Source organism: Fundulus heteroclitus, chromosome 16, assembly GCF_011125445.2.
Source record: "Fundulus heteroclitus isolate FHET01 chromosome 16, MU-UCD_Fhet_4.1, whole genome shotgun sequence".
NCBI lineage: Eukaryota > Metazoa > Chordata > Actinopteri > Cyprinodontiformes > Fundulidae > Fundulus > Fundulus heteroclitus.
Window position 1 is genome coordinate 12,518,472 of NC_046376.1, and position 15,411 is coordinate 12,533,882.

The window sequence follows — 15,411 nt, forward strand, 5'->3', positions numbered from 1 at the left end:
ACACGTTTTCTGCAGCAGACTGAGTCTTACCCAAGCTCCCCAGTCTACAGTTTATTAATTTTTCGGGGTTGAATGCCACAAAATGTTTTTAAATTCTGAATGCACGACTTGTCCATCTATAACTAGGGACTGAAAGAGTGAAGCACAGGTTAAAGCTGCATTTTTTTTTCTTTGAGCTCCCCAGTCTGATCCCTTCTCATAGAAGGTGGGAGATGAAGGCACAGTGACCTGTGGACTCTTTTTCGAAGAATGTGCGATTAATAGACCGACTGCAGACCGACACAATGACAAGTGCTGAGACATTGCGCTTGGGATCAATTCCCACTTTGCTCCGTGGCATCTTACAGCTGTTTTAAAAAAAAAGGTAGCTCTGGACTGTATAGGCAGTAACTTCATATGGAAGCTTTTTGCCCCACTTAAATGTTTCAGATCAAACTAATTTAAAGGAGCGATAAGTGAAATTTCATTGATTTAGGTAGAAATAACTGCCGCTTATTGCTCCTTTTAAATAATAATTTCAGACAAAACTAACCAGAATAAACACAAAAAAGATTTTAAGTGACGATCTAATTTAGTATTAAACAAGAAGCTATTCTAAACCATCTATGGGAAAAGGAACTTCCAACATATGTCTTGTTAAATCACAAATTAGTTGATTAATCACATTTTTCATCTCAAGTTGTATTCATCTCACGGTCTGAGAACACAAAGTGGATCAAAGAAGGAAAAAGAAAAAAAAAAAACTAAAAAATCATTAAAAAAAAGAAAACAATAAAAACAACAAATTGAATATTGTGCAGCAGCCTTGCCAAAGTCTGGAGACAAGTCTAAAAGAGGAGCTGTGGCATTTCCTTAAATAGACTTAAAATGCTTGAAAACCTTTTGGGCTCAATTAAGAAAATGTTTCAAATATTTTTTGCCCAAATATTTCCACAGCCAAATAAAAGACTTATGAGTTAAAGAGTTATGATTATTATTAACAGTGGTATTTACATTTACATGTCATTTAATTAAAATAAACCTATATCAAATATTATTTGTAGCCTTTTGAACAATCAACAGAAACATCTTTCTTCAGATTACGGCAATAAAAAGCCTCCTTAAACTTGCTGGCCAGTTTTTTTTTTTTTTTTTTTTTTTTTTTTTTTTTTAACCACATTATTAGCTGGTATTTGATTCTTCTTCTTTGGTGATAAACTCCAGCTTTTTAAGGATGCAAAGCCTCCTTGCCATCACCCTAATCTTTATTTGCCTTCACAATTTCGTTATCAGGTGAGGCCCATTGCCACTTCAAAGTGTTATTATTACTTCATTCAGAAGAAACATACATGTGAAATTAAAAGATTTTCCACCTAAACCTGCCATGACTATGAACAATTTTGGACTTAACTATAATTCATGAAGATGGCAGCTGTTCCCATTAGCGGTGCCCAAACCAGTTATGTCTAGGGATAACTACTTATTCACATAGGGTCAGTTTGGTTTCCATTTTTTCTTTCCTTTTAATATAGTACAACAATATTTAAAAACTGTAGCTTGTATAACTCAGGCTAACTTTGTTGGAAAAGTAATGGTTGATTTGTTTGATGATTGGTGTGAGAAAAACAAACAAAAAATGAACAAAGAACATACTTTTTCACAGTATTTTATCTCCTAAAGTCTATTTTTTTCATTTATGCTGTGAAAAATTATGTTTAGATAAGAAACAGTAGATCTGCTAGGCTGTATACCCATTGTGTTTTGTAACTCATTTGATACAAATTTGCCTTTCATATTTGGATTTTTCAGCTGGAATCCAAATAAAAGACGCTTAGATGAGTCAACAAACGTATTTACCCGTGTGCTGAGTTGCTCGCTCACAGACGCCACTCAGTTCTGACCTCTGGGGGTGAAGTTCAGACTTTCTTGCAGCCTTTCTGTTTGACACTGAAACACACAGAGACGCAGGAAAACACGTGTTAAATCTGCTCTCACACAGACTTGGAAACATCTCTTTCACATAATAGAAAAAAAAAAAGTGCAGTTCCTGCTTCAAGCGTTGCTGAAAGTGTTAGCAGGTGCAGAGCTTGGAAGGAATGCCACAAGAGCGTGGCCAGTGTGGCAGGTATCTTCTCAGAGGGGGAATACACGGGAAGCAGGGACTGGGATGTTTGCACTCCGTAGGGATGTAGAGGCAGCTGGGGACACAGAACTAAAATAGAAATAGAAACAACCTTTTTGGTCCCTCACTGGGGAAATTAATGTGTCCCAGCAGCAAAGTGGAATGCAAATGGAAGCATTTGCAGTTACACACAAGCGTAAAAAACATTTACAAAGTAAGAACAGGTGCCTGTATAGTAAGGGCATATTTGCAATACAGGAAGAAATACTGTACAGGTCTTAGTGTCGTGTTCTGGACTGTGGGCATGATTGAGGTGTTTTAGTGACATGTCTTCCAACTGGTGACACCTGCATCCAATTATCTAATCCACCTCTAAGTATTTGAAGGAGCTGCCTGACAACCGCTCATTGCCTGATAGTCAACTGGACTGGTTAATTTTTAAGCCAAACACTAACCTTCTCAAAGTCCTTTTCAAGCATTCTTGTGTTTTTCTGTTCTCCATTTTCTTTTTTTTTTTTTTTTTTTTTTTTTTTTTTTTTTTTTTTTTTTTCCCAGTGTCCTGTCTAGCAATGTGGCAATAAAAATTGATATCTTAATGCCAAATAGAGCTCGACAGATTTTACTTTCACAAGTGGAGCAAACAGCTTTCGCCATAATGCTCCGCTTGATTTGTGCGTGTAAATAGCTTTATTGTGATTCCTGCAGGGAGAATTTCAAATTATATGGACACTACAATGGGAAAGTAGGAGAGTAAAAGAAAAACAAGAAGAGAAAAAAAAAAAAAGAGAAAGAAGAGGTGAAAGAAAGAAGAGATAAAAGGAAGAGAATGATAAAACTTCCTCTGTCTGCTCCATCACCTGGAAAGAGACACAAAAAGAAGAGCACAACCAACAGACATAAAGCAACAGATACAATCGTGTAACACCTTGATACCATTGCTAAATCATATGTATTATTATTTAAGCTGACATGTGTAATGTGATGCCTAAAAAAAAAGTAAAAGAAAGTAAATAAATTATAGCCTTTCTATATATAAGTGAACATTTAATACCTGGGACCCAGCACCTGTGGGAGATTGTGAGAGTGCACTAATTTAGGTGAAAATTATCCAGAAGGAAATGGCTTGATAGTGATTGTGGAGAACCGAAGACCCACCTTCCCCGAGCACAGAGGCAGGGGTCAGGGAACCCATAACCCCGGACTCCCAAAGGGGCCCTCAAAGCAGTGCGCCCGAGAGGGGCCTTCACAGGAAATCTGCAACCCCCCCCTGAGGAAAGAGGAGAGACGACCCCGAGGAAATCCCCCAGCCACCGCAATGCCGACGCCCTCAAGAGCCGCGGGGACGAGCCCGTGGGCTCCGCCGGCAGCCGGCCGCGCTGAAGTGGTCCTGGCCATGGGCCCTGGGGGCCAGAGGCCCCAGGGGCGCCCCGCCCCCGCGGCAGGGGCCCCGGCCGCCCCCCGGGGGGCCAGGCCCCGCGAAGCCACCACCGGGAATGGGCCGGCGCCCACCCGGGAACCCGCCCCAAACCCGAGGACCGTCAACGCGCCAGGGGGTCAAGGCGCCTGCCATCGCAGCGGAGGAGGGCAGGACGTGGGGGGAAGGGCTCCGCACCTAGCGGAGACTTGAGATGATCTTGGGAGAGGGAGCGGACCGAACCCAAACCTGGGAAAAAAAAACACACTCATTCACACCATCCCTCCCTTGTGCCCCACTCGCCACACACAGACACCAAAAAAATAAATAAAAAAAAAAAAAAAAAGACGCTTTACACACATTCCCACATAGCATTCACATCCAATAATCCCAAGTGGGGGGGGGGGGTCACCACAATTCAACAATACGACTGCCTGTGCCCGACCCCCGGCCCCGCCCCCGGACCAGGCGCCCCCCGGACCAGGCCCCCCAAAGAGGGGGGGCCGACACGACCCGTACGGGCCATCCGACCAGAGCCCCCCATCACCCACTATATACCTAATAAACCCCCTCCCACCCCGACCTTACCCTAGCCACCCCTGCCCCCCATCCCTTCCTGGGGAGAGCAGAGGCGTCAGCCCCAGATCCGGTAAGCCGCCGGCCAGCCGCAACAGCCCCCCGCCAAGACCCCGTACCCAGTGGCCCGCACCTCCTCCAGGCCCCAGACTCCGTGCCGCGATCGGAGATCGGGGGTGTGCAAAAGACCCCCGATCCTCCCTACGCCCGCTCAGATGTTGTGTTGTTGCATGTTGTTCTCAGGTGTGTTTAAAACTGGGAGCACCGAAGGGGGTGCACGGCACAGCCCACCCCCCCTCCGGAAGGGAGCTGGTGCCAGCGCCCCCCCTCCAAGCAACTACCCAGAAGAACCCTCAATGTCTAAATGCGAGAGGGGGTGAAGGGAGCCGCCCGGGGCGAGGCTCACACAACATAAGCCCCCCCCCAGACGTCTTCCCCCCACCCCCCCCATATCGTGGCCTACATGGATGTGTGTTGTGAAAATGTTTGGAGTGAAAGTGTCTAAAATGCATGATAAAATTGGGGAGAGGGACGTCACCAAAAGGTGGCAACCTCCAGTAACGCCCTCTCCCCAAGGACCTACATGTGTGGCGGCGTGATGGAGCAGGCAGAGGGAGGAGTCCGGGGATGGGGAGCAAAGGACTGGGGAGCCAACCCAGGGAGCCAGCTCCCCTACTGACTCCAAAAGGCACCCCCGCTCCCCGAAAGCCCCACCCGGAGAAAGGGGCCCCTCCAGCGGCACCACCATAGCCCGGGGGCCGGGGAGAGGCCGCAGGGCTCGCCAGCCAACCACCCACCAGGACCAACACCTCTACCTCCCCCAGCCCACCCCCCATGCTAACCCCCCCCAAAAAAAATAAAAATAAATAATAATAATAATAATAAAAAATTATTAATAATAATAATAATAATAATAATAATAATAATAATATATAATTAAATAAATTAATTAATAAGATGGGGGGCCCTGGCCAGCCAGCCCGCAAGAGCCATCCCAAACCCCACCCCCCAGGTGAGACCCGCACCGGGAGACTACACGGACCAGGACCGGGACAGGGGGCCGGACACAAGCCCCCCAGAACGTCCACCAACCCCCGCCCCCCACACCACCCGTAGATTTAAACCCTCCCCAACACTAACATTCAAACATCTCACCATACATTCGACACTAGACATCCAGGCTGGGTAAGTCACTACTCCCCCTCCCTCCCCTCCCCCCACTAGCAGAATGCCAACCCAAAGAAGGGGAAGAGCATCTGCCCTGAGATGTTAATGACCATGCCCCCCTACCAGCTCAACAGGCCCTGAGGACCCCCAGCGCACCAGAGGCCCCGTGCAGGGGCGGACACCCGGGCGCCCGCCGGCCCAGACCCCAAGCGGCACACCCCCCGGAACCGGAACCCCCGAGGCCCCGCCGGGGCCCCCGCCCGAGGGCGGCGCGCCCCAGGGACCCCAGGCCCCCAGACCCACCCAGGACCCACCCAGCGACAGCACAGCTACCAGGTCAGTAACCCACGTCCGTCCCCGCATAGCTCCCCAAGAGCGCCGCAAGCGGTGCTGTGGGCCACCCGTAGGCCTCCCAAGCTCCTCCCATATGGGGGCAACAGACCCTGGAGTCAGACCCACCAAGCGCCCCACTCCAAGTGCCCCCAGAGTCCCAGGAACCCCTCCACCCAGCCACTGCGCCCTGCAGGAAGCAACCCACCGCCCCCCATTCCATTAAGTGATAGTGCTAATCAAAGGAGCCCAAAGAGATCGAACAGATGTGGATGCAGATGCTGTCTCAAGATTAATATGATCCAACAAAAGATCTCTATATTGATTGATACTGAGATTCTCCTTACTTTTCCAATTCATGAGGATAGTTTTCTTTGCGATACATAGTGCAGTGAAAACCATGTAAACTATTTTATTCCCCAGAGGGCTTTCCTCAAAATTACCAAGCAAGCAAACTGATGGGGAAGGTGTAATTTTACAGCTCAAGCACTTTGATAAGTCATTACATATCTGTGTCCAGAACCTCTGGACTGGTGTGCATAACCATAACGCATGAAAATAATTATCAGGATGATTGCCTATGCAGTGAGGACAGATATTAGATTGTGCCAGACCCATCTTGAATAATCTTTGTCCTGTGTAGTGTACTCTGTGAAGGATTTTGTATTGTATTAGTTGTAAGTTGGTGTTACTAGTCAATTTGAAAGTTCTTAGACATATCTGAGCCCAGAAGTCTTGTTCAAAGTTGACTGATAGATCCTCTTCCCATTTCGTAATAGGAAGAGATATTGAATCATCTATTTTAGTCAGTGTCCTGTATGATTTAGACAGTAGTTTGGGGGGGTTTAAATCTAGGAACTCTAATATATTACTTGGAATTTGTAAACCACCTTTAATATGCTTAAATCTTTTTCTAATTATAGATTTAAGTTGTTCATATTCCAAAAATGTATTTTTACTAATGCCATATTGCATATTTAGTTTGGAAAAATTGATGAACTCGGTTCCATCAAGTAAATGTTCCAGATATTCAATACCTTTATTCTTCCAGTATGTAAAGTTTATCATATTATTATTTTGTAGGATGTCAGGGTTGTTCCAGATAGGTGTACGACTGCATGGGATAAGTGACGACTTTGTCATTTTAAGAAACTCCCACCATGCTGTCAGAGTAGAGCTGATATTGATATTTTTAAAGCATGTATGCCGTTTTATATTTGAGCTAATAAACGGCAAATCTGAAATCATGATATTATTGCATATTTTCTGTTCTATATCTATCCAGGGTTCGTCTAACGGATTTTGCTTTATCCATTTAGTGATATATTGTAGTCTATTTGCCAAGTAGTACTTATGGAAGTTAGGCAAATCTAGTCCCCCCCTGTCTTTAGTTTTCTGTAGCGTCTTTAAGCTGATACGGGGCGGTTTATCTTTCCAAAGAAATTTAGAGATTGAAGAGTCTAGAGATTTAAACCAGTCACATGATGGTTTATTGGGGATCATTGAAAATAAGTAATTAATTCTAGGTAAGACCATCATTTTAATCGAAGCTACTCTACCCATGAGTGAAATTGGAAGCGATTTCCATCTATCCAGGTCATCTTCTATCTTTTTTAAAAGTGGGATGTGATTAGATTTTACTAAATCTGCAAGTTTAGATGACACAGTGATACCCAAATATGTGATGTTTCCTGAGCGCAAATGTAAATCTAGGGGGTTTTGGAAAGAGCAATTAATTGGCAGTACCGTAGATTTAGACCAGTTTATAGAGTAATCAGAAACCTTTGAGAAGGATTCTAGTAATCTAATTACTTGAGAAAGGGAAGAGTTTGAGTGCTGAAGATAGAGTAATACATCATCAGCATAAAGACTAATCTTATGCTCTAAATTCATGCATTTTATACCTTTAATAACCTTTGTTTGTCTAATTGTTGCTGCTAGAGGTTCAATAAAAATGGCAAAAAGTGAGGGGGAAAGTGGGCATCCTTGCCTAGTGCCCCTCTGGAGACAGAAGCTGGAAGATGTTTGATTATTTGTCCTGACACAGGCTGTAGGAGAGCTGTATAAAATTTTTAACCAATTTATAAAAAAATTGCCAAAACCAAATTTATGCAGAGTAGCGAATAAAAAATTCCAGTTTACTCTATCAAATGCTTTTTCTGCATCTAAAGACATTATAATAGTTTTATTATTTGTACTGTAGGAATAATCTATTAAATTAAGTAATCTGCGTGTATTTGTGGATGACTGCCTTCCTCTGATAAAACCAGTTTGGTCTGGGTGGATTATGAAAGGAGTGACTTTGTCTAATCGTTTTGCAAAAGCTTTACATATTATTTTAATATCCACATTGATTAAGGATATGGGACGATAACTGGTGGGCATCATAGGATCTTTGCCTGGCTTAAGCAGAAGACTGATGGTGGCAGAGTTCATATTAGCTGGAAATCTGCCATTTTCCTGAATTTCTTGCAACATTCTGTGAAACGTTGGTGCCAGAATACTCCAGAACTCCTTATAAAACTCAGTAGGGAATCCGTCTGGACCTGGAGCTTTTTTATTGGGCATGCTTGTTAAAGCTTCCTGAACTTCAACTGTTGTCAGCGGTGAGTCCAGTGTTGTTCTTTGGTTGTCTGATAGTTTAGGAAGTGTAATTTTATCCAGAAACTGCTTGATGACATTGTCTGATGGATTTATCTGTGATGTGTATAAAATTTTGTAGAAATCACGGAAGGTGTTATTTATACATTCTGGATCATGTAATGTATTCCCATTGGAATCTGTAACTGCAAATATAGTCGTTTTCTCTTTATTTATTTTTAACTGATTAGCTAAGAAGCTTCCTGACTTATTGCCATGTTCAAAATTTTCTAATCGAAGTTTTTCTATTAGAAATTTGTTTTGCTTTTCAATATACTGGTTTAATTCTAGTTTTATTTTACGGATTTTTCCCAACTTTCCCTCTTCCAGGGAAGTTTCTAGTAACTTAAGTTTTTCTTCTAATTCCTGAATCTTCTTGTTTTCCAACTTCTTTTTGTGAGATGAGAATGAAATTATTTTACCTCTCATCACTGCTTTCCCTGCTTCCCAAAGTATAGATGCTGAAGTGCCTGGCAGATCATTGTGTTCTAAGTATGAAGCCCACTCTTCTTTGAAAAATTTATTAAAATCTTCATCTTTAAGCAACGATGTATTAAATCTCCAGCTCTTGTTTTGTGGGGTTACTTTTTTATTTGTTAGGGTTAAAGTAACAGGAGCATGATCACTAATAGCGATAGGATGAATTACAGCATCTGAAACGTCCGACAGCAGCGAACTGCTGATTAAGAAATAGTCCAAACGAGAATAAGAGTGGTGAACATTTGAAAAAAAAGTATATTGCTTACTATTAGGATGAAGAGAACGCCATGCATCGCAAAGACCAAAATCACTCATGTATTGTTTGACTATATTTAATGACTGCCAACTACGCTGAGACCCTGTTGTATTCAGCCTGTCTATTTCCTCATTTAGACCAAAGTTGAGGTCACCCCCAATAATTAGAGAACAATCCCCGTGTTTTGAAAGTGCATGGAAGAGTTTGTGGAAGAATGAGGGTTCATCAACATTTGGACCATATACACTAACAATACATAACTTCTGGTTATGAATAGATATTTTAATTAATATGAATCTACCTTCGGGATCAATAATTTTATCTAATATTTTAAAACTAACGTTTTTGTGGATTAAAATTGCTACTCCTCTCTGTCTAGAGTTATAGCAGGCAGCGAACACATCAGGGAACTCAGGTGAGTTAAGATCACTTACAGTTGTATCTGATTTATGGGTTTCTTGCAATAAGACAACATCTGCCTTTAATCTTGTAAGCTGGTTAGAGATCTTTAGCTGTTTTTCCCTGGTGCCTGCTCCATGCACATTCCATGACACAAACTTTACATTCATCATAGGTGAAAGTGAGAAGTTGAAAAGTGCATGTCTTCAGAAGAATAGTTATACAAAGACCCAGGTAGCATCATCTGACGTGCTTGTGATTTCCTGGTCAGCAGGAGAGGAGCAGATGAATAATATAAAGAAAGACAGAGAATTAAGAAAGTGCAAAGAGTGAGAAAAGATGAAAGAGAAATAACCATCACCCATGCCTCGTGTACCCAGCCGTGACTAGCAACCATACCGTGCAAGCGTCCTCTTGAGCTGTGCGTTTATTTATTTTTTATCACCGTGTTCCAAACATTTTTTTTTCTTTTCAAGCGTGACAAGCTATAAATCCACCCTTTGTGCATCTAATAAAGCCAAGGAGTGATCTTCTGATCCCTGAACAACTGACCATTGATATAAAGTTTGTCAACTGCAACGTTAGCTCTGACGCCATCATTAATGTATTTTTTCCTGATTGGAAATAACACTCGCCTACGGTCTAGGATTTCCTTAGGGAACTGGTCATTAACACTGAAATCCGTTCCTCTCAATTCGCGGCCATAGCTTTTAACAAACACTTTTTGTTTATAATGCTCAAATTTGGCTACAATCGGACGAGGGCGGATTTTATCGGGTTTCTTACCTCCGAGCCGGTGAACGCGATGGTTCTCCATTTTCAAAGCCAAAGATCCTGGCTGTACCTCGGAGGAATCACTCATTTCCAAAGGTCACTCACAGCTTCCTCATCTCTGAGTCTTCTACCTGCTGCTCTCCCACCCACCTGCCACTCGGCAAATGTAAAAACTATTTCCTTGTCCCGAGTGGTTCTCCTAGATGTGGGTTTAAAAAACCAAACTCTTATCAAGATGATTAGTGTTTTTTTTAAAAATTCCTGTTTAAATGGTAAATGGCTTGTACTTTGTAGCGCTTTATCAAGTCCGATGACCCCAAAGTGCTTTATACTGGTCAGTCATTCACACCCTGATGGTGGTGAGCTATGTTAGTAGCCACAGCTGCCCTGGGGCAGACTGACAGAAGCAAGGCTGCCAAACATCGGCGCCACCGACTGAGACGGTCAGAGTGGGGGATTGATCTGGCAACCTGCCAATTGCTGGAGAAGCCTGTTAAAGATGGCATAAACTAAATATTTAACTGAGTAAGGTGATTTTGAGAAAGTACAAAAAGTGTGTTTATGCATCAAAACACCACAGCCTATTTACTAAAAAGAATGGGGGGAAAAACAGGGATGTAAGCAGTTATTGAGTTTGTTGGGGGCAGTGATGGTTTTTAAGTCTCACAGCTGTTGGGAGAAAGGACCTGTAACAACGCCTCTTTGTGCATCTAGGATGCAGCAGTGAGTCACTGATTGAGCTTTCCTGCTGCAAGACCAGAGAGATTTCTACAGTGTGTCTTACCATCATGCCGGTCTGTGTGCCTTAAGGCATACAGATATAAAAGGCTTAGATATAACTAAGATTAGTTAGGTGTAGAGGATGCTTACAACATTGGTCCTACTGTTGTCCAAATATTCGAACCAGTATTTCAAACAAAACCTTTTTTATGTCTGTATTGACCAAAATCTGATAAAAGTGTTAAACCGTTTAAAGTCATGTCTTCAGTAGTTAACTTGCCTGGCCTTGTCCATCAGTTTAAATCTATATCAGCTGGATAGTTTGAGAGGGGCCATATATAAAGTGTACTTGTATAACCTTAAATTCTCAAAACATAGATCATAGTAATGCTATTTTATGAACCTTTTGTCTTGTCAAGTTTGCACTGAGCAGTTATTTGAGCAAAAGCCTGTTACCATTTATACAGGAAATGAAGGTAATAAGTTGTATGCCATCAATGATCTTCCTATGTAAACCGGCTTACCGAGAACACTAGTAAAGCGTTTCTGGTCTGAGTAGCTACCTAACAGAAAAAGGGCAATGTAAGTTTCACGAAAAACATTTGTAACATAAACAATCTTCATCTTTTGTGAGACTGACCACCCGATGTGATTGAGACAGTGATTTAAATGTTCATAAAACAGCATTTGGAGTTGTTTCAAGATGGTATTAGTGCACTTTGGCCCCGTTCAGGCTTGCTGTTAGCCTCAGCATCTGGGACTCACAAACCTGAATTTAAACTAAAGTAAATGAAGATCCCAAAAGACTAGTCTGCTGGCGGTAAAATATTAACTACTAAAAACATTTTAAACAAATCCCATTAAAAAATATATAAACTGTCCCTTTAATTTCCACCATAACCATATCCAGAAATGATTTAACACAATACTGAGGTGGCATGAGAAATAAACTGATAAAAAACACTACCAGTCAGAAGCTTGGCCACCTTCATTCAGTGGTTTGTCTATTTTTATTACACTCTCTGGGAACTCCTTCAAGACTGCTGGAAAACCATTTCAGGGGACTACATCATGGAGCGAATGCCAAGAGTGTGCAAAGCAGTAATCAAAGCAAAAGGGGGCCACTTTGAAGAAAGTAAAACATGAAAAAAAGTCATGTAGTTTCACTGTTTTCTGTTTGCTACATTCTATATACTCATAGTTTTTATGTCTTCATTATTTAGCCACCATGTAGAAAGTAATAGAAACAAGGAAAGCCATTAAATGACAAAGGTGTGCCCAAATCTTTGACTGCAGAGTATATATATATATATATATATATATTTGTGTATATATATGTTTTCTCTGTTACAATTCTTTTAGGACCTTCAGTGCACATCTCTTTATGTGTGCTTTGTTTGTCAATGAAATGCAGCTTTGAACTGAAATCCCGCGATCAAAAAAGTCTGAGGGGGGAGGGGGAAAAGTTTACTTGTGTTTCTTCAAAAAAAATTGTCTTAATGTCTTAATTTAACTTCACTGCATTTAGATGAAGCTGAACATACACCATGTATTCTTAAATGTTTTTTGGATAATTTGGTCTTTCTACTGTACGGTCTTATGGATAGCTTGCTGCTTGTATTTAAGTCTTTGTATAAGCCCCTGAGATGTCTTCCTTTTGATGGCAGACGTTGATAAAAACATGCAAACCTCCTGGAGAGAGTTATATATGTGGTTGAATACGGTGAATATTCTATTTAAGATGAAAAAGATCCCATGAATATCCCCTATTTTCTTGTGAGGGTCTCTTTTTGTGGCAAAGCTTACCATCCATCCATCCATTCATTTTCTAACATGTCTATCCCTCATGGGGTCGCGAGGGGTGCTGGTGCCTATCTCCAGCTGTCAATGGGCGAGAGGCGGGGTACACCCTGCACAGGTCGCCAGTCTATCGCAGCAAAGCTTACCATACAATGGGTAAAGAAAAACGTAACAATAGGATAATTGGAAAAATGTATTTGTTCCCAGTCTCTATGTGGCGTAGGTTTGTTACCAGGACAAAGGGAACTGGCTTTAAACTAAATCTACACACATATAAAAATACAGACATTCACGCGTATGGAGAGATGGGTTGTCGGCTAATCCAGGCTAGTTTCAGCAGGGCTATAGGGGGCTGGTCTAATCCTGTTATCGGGGCCTAACAGATGTTGTTGACAAAACAATAATAAGCGGGGGACCGTTATGGCAGCACCGCAGCTCCTAGGAGGTCATGAGCCAAACTCATCAGAGCAGCAGCAGGATCACTGGCTGGCCAGACTGAGCTGGACTCTGTGACGGTTACACATACTCCATCTCTCTGGCTGGGCACTTCAGTGCAACGCATCGCTTTCTTTGGTATGCAAAAATATGTGGGGTTTTTTTTTTGTTTGTTTTGTCTGTCTGTTCTGTAAACTGTAAAATGTTGCATCCATTTGAAGAATCCAATTGAATCTGTGGTGAAATTTGGAAATGTTGGCAGTCTTTTGGAAATCTACTAAGATTAGAAAGAATAAAGACTGACGTTTACAGCTTACTGCAGACAGTCAGTATAAACTAACAGTAGCATTTTGAAACAAAAGTGAAAATTTGCTTGACAGCACAGCTGTAATGGGACATCACTTTGGGTTCTAATTTACATGATCAACGATTAATCTTAACAGAAAGTCTACTTACCACTCCTTTACTGTTGAATATAAGCAGTGAATGAGTTAATTATTGGTGATTTGAAATATGTACCGTCTTAACATTTTCTTTATCTACAAATCTAAAATATTAAAATATCTATTTGCAACGTTTATTGCAGCAGGACTAATTAAAACAGAATTTGAAATCAACTCAAATTACTAATAGCGTTACAAAGATCAGAAATTGGACAGAAACTGAATGAAAACCATTTCTCTGCTTTACCTTTTCAGTTCCTTGTAATTTAACCTTTTATGGAACCACTCTTACACAGAGGATATAAAAATGCATTAAACATGCTTCACTGCTGACAACTGGGAAACATTTCTTTTAAAAGCCCAGATGTGGGCAAAAATATACTGCTTAAGCCTTGCTTAAGTCTTGATGTCTTAGATTAAGACATCAGTCTTGATGTCCTAATCATAACCAGCCCAACGGTCTTAAAACATTTCCTCCTAAATTCCCATCACTTTAATTCTCATCTCATACCAAAAGGCTCATTTCTGAGTTCAGTGTTTTGTTAATGACAACTAAAAATATATTTGCATGCAATTCACACATTGGATTGAACCTCATCAGCTGCAGCAGTTTGTGCAACACAAACAATCCAGCACAGAATCTGTAAAAAAAAATTAAAATAAATGGTTGTGAAACTGAACGGATACCTGCAAGCTCCACCAGCTGTCACCTGAAAAGGAAAAAGATAAATGCCCACACACACTCCATGATGACTCAACCTGTATGATATACTTTTCTCGGTTTATGAAAGGGAGAATGGGGTTAAAAAAAAAAATTGGTGCGCAAAATCCCTGAGCTGATTGGAAAAATGAAATAGAAGCAAAAGTACAAACTAGAAAAATTTCTGAAGAAATTTAGCAAGGCGCCTGCCACTTGGTGCGTACCGTACCGTCAGAAATAGCAACAGGAAGTAACACTGCAAATTTCAGGTTCCTACGGTCTTCACAGCCCTCGCAGCGGCCGTTGAAAGGTGCCATGTTAAGTCAATGGACCTCCTAGGAGCCTCTTGCTAGCAGCGTTGTCATGGAGACTCACTGACAGCTGCAGCCCTCTCTCTGTCTGTAAAGGCAGAAGAACTCTGGCTAAGCAGCAGTTGGTAGGACCTTCCTAAAGCTATTTCCGTTAGCAACATGCTAACGGTTAGCCGCTAGCATGGCTGTGTTCAGTATCACCGGGTGATGTTACTCTGTTAGTTTGGTTGAAATCCTGTACTGAGAAGTGCCTAAAAAGGGAGAAAATCCTAAAATTCACCAAATCTGTCAAGCAGAAGTTTGTACAGGCTTCCTAGAGCTACTTCCGGTTAGCAACATGCTAACCGTTAGCCGCTAACATGGTTGTGTTTGGTATCACTGGGTGAGTGGACTCTGTTAGTTTGGTCCAAATCCTGTACTGGGATGAGCCTTAAATAGGGAGAAAAAACGTCGTTTATAACGTTGCCATGGTAACTGAAAATGGCGGGTGGTACAAAAAAATACTTCACGGGATCAGCACACATGTTTTAATATACACACTGTGGGGATTATAGTACAAAAATCTTAGTCTGCCTCGCCGGGTTTCGATCCCACGACCTCTTGCATGCAAAGCCTGCACTTTCCATCTGAGCTATACTGTAGCGCCATATATGGGCATGCAGTATTGGGACCATAAGGGGTTTGGTCCCCCATTGAAAAGCATTGGATGTTTGACACCTGATAGCTTGGAGATGCTTTATGCCACGTAGCCCAAATTTCTTGTGGAGCTTTCTCTCTAAAGTAAGAACAGACTCTGTAAAGCAGAAGATGGTGAGACCTTTCTAGAGCTACTTCCGGTTAGCAACATGCTAACAGTTAGCCGCTA

The 15,411-nt window shown here is 41.9% G+C and overlaps 1 protein-coding gene across 1 annotated transcript in view; it reads right to left on the bottom strand.

The window, feature by feature from the left end:
- znf385c (zinc finger protein 385C) overlaps positions 1-15,411 on the bottom strand; it is a 190,080-nt gene that overhangs the window by 87,410 nt on the left and 87,259 nt on the right. The window contains exon 4 of the mRNA XM_012872031.3: positions 1,837-1,926. Coding sequence (XP_012727485.2) covers positions 1,837-1,926 — 90 coding nt within the window. The remainder of the gene's footprint in view (positions 1-1,836; positions 1,927-15,411) is intronic.